Genomic DNA, 4,854 nt, shown 5'->3' with positions numbered 1-4,854 from the left:
AAAAGGTGGGTGATGAGTCTAAGGTTTGGGCTCCCCTTAAGCTGAATAGAGAGAAGCCCATACAGAGGGAGACTCATGCCATGCCAAGAGAGGCGTCTCTGACAGATGAGATGACTCACTCTCCGGAGGCAGCCTATGGTCATCTAACTTTAGTACTCTAAAAGCTAGGAGTGCTATGCCCTGAATCATTCAGCTGCCCAGGGAAAATGGGTCAGCTTTGAGTTTGTGCAGGAGGGAGACCCTGTCCTGGGAGAATCTTGGTGTTCTGGAGCAAGGTCCGGGCGATTACTGTGGGGTGGGGCATGCTCCAAAACAGCTGCATCAGGGCTGAGGCCACTCTCTTTTGCTATGATTTTGCAGGAGCTCATCTGAATGCTGCCATCACTGTCACACACTGCATTTTAGGAAAACTCCCCTGGAGAAAGCTCCCAGCTTATCTGGTCATCCTCCTGGGCTCCTTTACAGCAGCAGCCATCATCTTTGACCTCTACTATGGTATGGCTGTATCTTTATCATAGGAGTTGCTGTGGGCACCATTTCAGTCTTAACTCACAGGTTGTCAAAAATATTTCCTATTACAGTACCCAGCATGATGTTTGGGTGAGGAGGTGGTGTGGTTTAACCTGGCAGGCAGCTAAACACCACACAGCCATTTTCTCACTTCCCCCCACCAGTGGAATTTAATAGGACAGAAAAGGAAGGGAAAATAATCATGATAAAAGAATATACAAAACAAGTGATGCACAATGCAATTGCTTACCACCAATGTCCAGCCAGTCCCCTAGCAGCAGCTGCCATCCCCTGGCCAACTCCCCCCCGTTTTATTGTTTTTAACCGCCCTTTGGCCGGCCCAAGCCAGCTGTCCCATCTGTGTCCCCTCCCAGCTTCTTGTGCACCCCCAGCCTCCTCGCTGGCAGGGCAGTATGAGAAGCTGAAAAATCCTTGACTTAGTATAAGCATTGCCTAGCAACAACTAAAACATCAGTGTGTTATCAACATTATTCTCATCCTAAATCCAAAACACAGCACTATACCAGCTACTAGGAATAAAATTAACTCTATCCCAGCTGAAACCAGGACAGGAGGGCAAGCTCCTGGCTTGTGGGACAGACCTTTATAGCTCAAGGCCAGTGCAGGGCCCAGATATTTCTGGGAAGAATGTACAGTTCCTGGAGAACACAGCTCCTTTTGCTCAGGGAATTGCCAAAACCAGTCTCAAGGCTGGTAGCTGCATTTTGTCAGCATTTTGTTTCCAAGGGTCTGCAAGGGATCAAGTTAGATGGACTACCATGTATTAGGTACAGCTGGAGCTCTGGGGGACTCTGCTAGTCTGTGGAAAACAGGACAGCAGTTATTTTTTCATCTGTGGTTTTGAGTTGTGAGCAGAGGACCCACCACCCATTAGCTCCAGCATGTCTCAGTCTCCGAGGGGCAGAGGGATGGAGGCCTCAAGTGCATCCAGAGCACCCAGCCTGCCCCAGGCTCTTGGAGCAGGGACAGGGAGCTGGTAGGTGTAAGGAAGCAACTGCAGACCAAAGTTGGTGAGATCATGTCCTGTGAAGGGTGTGTCGCTTCCATCATATCTCCCATTGCCTCTCTTCCCCTTGGTGTCCATGCTGGTTGCAACAGGTGGACTTGTGTACATGCCATGTGGGATGAACTCTGTGCTAACTCCCGTAATTCCCATTTCTCCTAGATGCTCTGTACGACTACACCAAGGGGAACTTTACAGTAACAGGCTCAACTGCTACAGCATTGATCTTCTCCACTTACCCTGCTCCCTATGTATCCTTGCTGGGGGGCTTCTTCACAGAGGTCAGTGGGGACCACCATGGTGTGGTAGGAGAAGGTGGGTGGTAACGGGCGCTTGTGCAGGTCTGCTACAGGGGACTCACAGCCCTGCATGCACAGACACAATCACAGCCTCTACTCCAAGGAGCCCACCATCCAGGCAGGTGCCTGACAGGTAGCATTCAAGGCACCTTGGTGGCTGAGCAGCCTTCAGGCTGCTCTGCAGCTTGGTCCAAGTGTCCTCCAGGCACTTCCCCTGCACACAGCCCAAGCAATGGGAAGTGAGAAGCTGAGCTATATCAGAAACCATCTCCTTTGGGTTCTGGGCAGTTCCCTGAACTGTTCTTACCCTTTTTTGGATCCTACACCCGCTCCATGCTCCCAGGCAGCTCTGCTGGTTGCCCCTCACCAGCACAGAGGGCCCAGGACTGTTTTCACATGAACACAGCCTGTCTGGATTGAACCTCTAGGGTTTGAACAGTCCAATTTAGACTGTGTACAGTTGATTCCCAGCATACAACGCAATGTCCAGATGCCCAGAAATAAGAAGGGGATGTCTCAGGGGATGTGGAGCACTGGGACACTGGAGAAGGAAGATTCTCTTCCAATTCAAATCTGAGGAAGCCTGTGCTTTTGTCTCTGAGCTGAAAAAACTCTTGCCTGGGCATGATGAGGAGGATGGTGAGAGCTGGAGAGTGTACAGATGGGAACCACTCAGCCTCCTGTGGAGCATGCAGTGTCCTTGCTGCACAAGAAAGCAAATGACAGTGACAGTTGCGTTGCCAAGAGCTGCAGAGTTTCTGCTTTTGCTGGCATCTCTGCAAGCAGTCCAAGGCTCTCCAGATGCATTTTCTGAAGCAGAAAGAGACAGGAATCATCACTTCTATTCAAACCACAGTTCCTGATGTCTTCGGCACTGCAGATCTACAAATGCTAACTACGTACTGTCACAGATAGGAGATTCAGTTTCCCAGATGAGAACCTGGTATCTGCTTTTAGTCCTGAAAGGACTGATGTGACAGGCTATATAAAACATCACTCCCTCTAGGGAGGATCAGATTTGTCTCATTAGTTTGTTACGGCTCTGCCTCTGTTAGACAAAATGTACTTAAAATAACCCATGTCCCTAACTTGAAAGGTGGAGGGAGAGGACAGTGCTGAGAAGTTCATATCAGTCCTAGAGCATTTTTGGTGATAAGGTGGAGACGTTTTTGCTGGGAAATGAGTCAAGACTTTTCTTCAGTCCACCTGTGAGGAAGGAATAACATTGGGGTCCTCCTTGACTTGATCAGACCATGAATCCCACCTGCTCTTCCATTCTGGGAAGTCTCTTCCTCTGCTGAGTGGGATCCATCTGCCTTTGCCATTCTCTCTCCTGACCTGTTTCCCCTTCCCTGCTCCTGCAGTTTATGGCAACAGTGATGTTGCTCCTGGGCATTCTGATCATCCACGATGAGAAAAACAATGGAGCCCTGAAAGGCACACAGGCCCTACTCACGGGTATCCTGGTCCTGGGCATAGGCCTGGGGATGAACACAGGCTACGCCATAAACCCCTCCCGGGACCTGCCCCCCAGGGTCTTCACGGCAATTGCTGGCTGGGGAATGGTCGTCTTCGCGTGAGTGACCTGTTTTGCTTTTACACTGCTCAGCTTGCAAGGAGAGGAGATAAGCCCAAGATTAAATGGTCATGAAGCCTTTTTATTTGGACCAAGTGACCCTATTGCGGCAGAGTGCATTCTCCGTTCTCAGAGAGCAAAAGAGTTGTGCAGAGAGGAGCCCCATGCATTATGTATACACAATTTGGGGTACACTAATTCTCTAGCATGGGATTCATCTTGACATTCAGATACCTCAGTTTAGGCACCAAATTGGCTACCTGTTAGCTAGAGATCTATCTGGTTATTGCAGTGACTGGAGAACCAGAGGGTGATTCAGCTCACCTGAAAGCAGGTGTATTGGGTTTGCATGGCAAGGTTTTGGTAGCGGGGGGAGGCTGCAGGGGTGGCTTCTGTGAGAAACTGCTAGAAGCTGTCCCCATGAAGAAATTATTGAATCTCCCTGTGTAATAATCTACAAAAAAAAAACAACCCAACATCACATTCTAGAGAAAAGCAAAGCAAAGCTGCAAGATTCCAGATACCTGTGTGATCATAGCAATCAAAATACAAGATCCAATAGTGCTGAAATAAGACTTAGTCAGGGGAGCACGAGTGAAAACCAGAGAACGAAGCACCAGTAAATTAGTAAATTGAACTACCAGGTCTCCTAAATCCTGACACAGCTCTGCTGGAAAACATTAGGAGATGTTTTGTGCTACATTGGTGTGATGGAACCATGTGTGTTACTACTGATGGGCTAGACTTTAACTACCACCATATGAAAGGATTCAGACAACTTCTGTGGCAGCATCTACAAGCGCTTAAACACCCCACCCCCCTTTTCTCCATTCTGAATGCATGACAAACATGGGAATAGGCTGTCATGCTCCTGCAGGAATTCTGCCACCTCCATCTGAATGAGGAAGTGGACCTGCAACAGCCTTACAAATTTGAGGTATCATCTGATTAAAAGTAAAACAGTATCAGAAGCTGCCTGTCCTCAGGCTGGGTGACAACAGTCTTAACTTTTCTATAAAGTGCTTAAGCAAATATGGTGTGTATGTCAAGCACGTGACTGCAGTCCCAGGGCTGGGTACCACAAACACAACACAGGGATCTCCAAGGGTAGGAAGTGACAGAACATTACTACTGCACAGAATTCCAGAAAATGGCACTTACTGGCTTTAATGATCATTCACATCTCACTATTAAAAGGATTACTAATGTATTACTGTGGCATGGGGTGGAGTGGTAGGTACATCTCTGCTTCCTCATTAGAGCTGACCTTAAATTAGTAGAACAGCTACAGCAGATCTTCACCTAGCACAAGATGTACATTGGCTTAAGAGAGCTGAAGAGCATTAGAGGATTTTCTCTCTTTTGGGGGTGGTAGAGGGCAGTTGCCAGGCAATGCCTGGAGGGGTCTTGAGCAACATTTTCGGCGAAGCCACCGAGGCGAAGGG

The 4,854-nt window shown here is 48.5% G+C and overlaps 1 protein-coding gene across 1 annotated transcript; it reads left to right on the top strand.

The window, feature by feature from the left end:
• Window positions 1-360: 360 nt before the first annotated feature.
• LOC104617136 (aquaporin-7-like) lies at window positions 361-3,409 on the top strand (the record flags this gene model as incomplete). The annotated part of the gene is made up of 3 exons (XM_010282373.1): window positions 361-495; window positions 1,697-1,815; window positions 3,198-3,409. Coding segments are annotated over 3 exons (466 nt in total), but the record flags the coding sequence as incomplete, so codon positions are not given.
• Window positions 3,410-4,854: the final 1,445 nt, after the last annotated feature.

Source organism: Phaethon lepturus, unplaced genomic scaffold (assembly GCF_000687285.1).
Source record: "Phaethon lepturus isolate BGI_N335 unplaced genomic scaffold, ASM68728v1 scaffold16652, whole genome shotgun sequence".
NCBI lineage: Eukaryota > Metazoa > Chordata > Aves > Phaethontiformes > Phaethontidae > Phaethon > Phaethon lepturus.
This window is presented reverse-complemented; position numbering and strand designations above follow the sequence as displayed.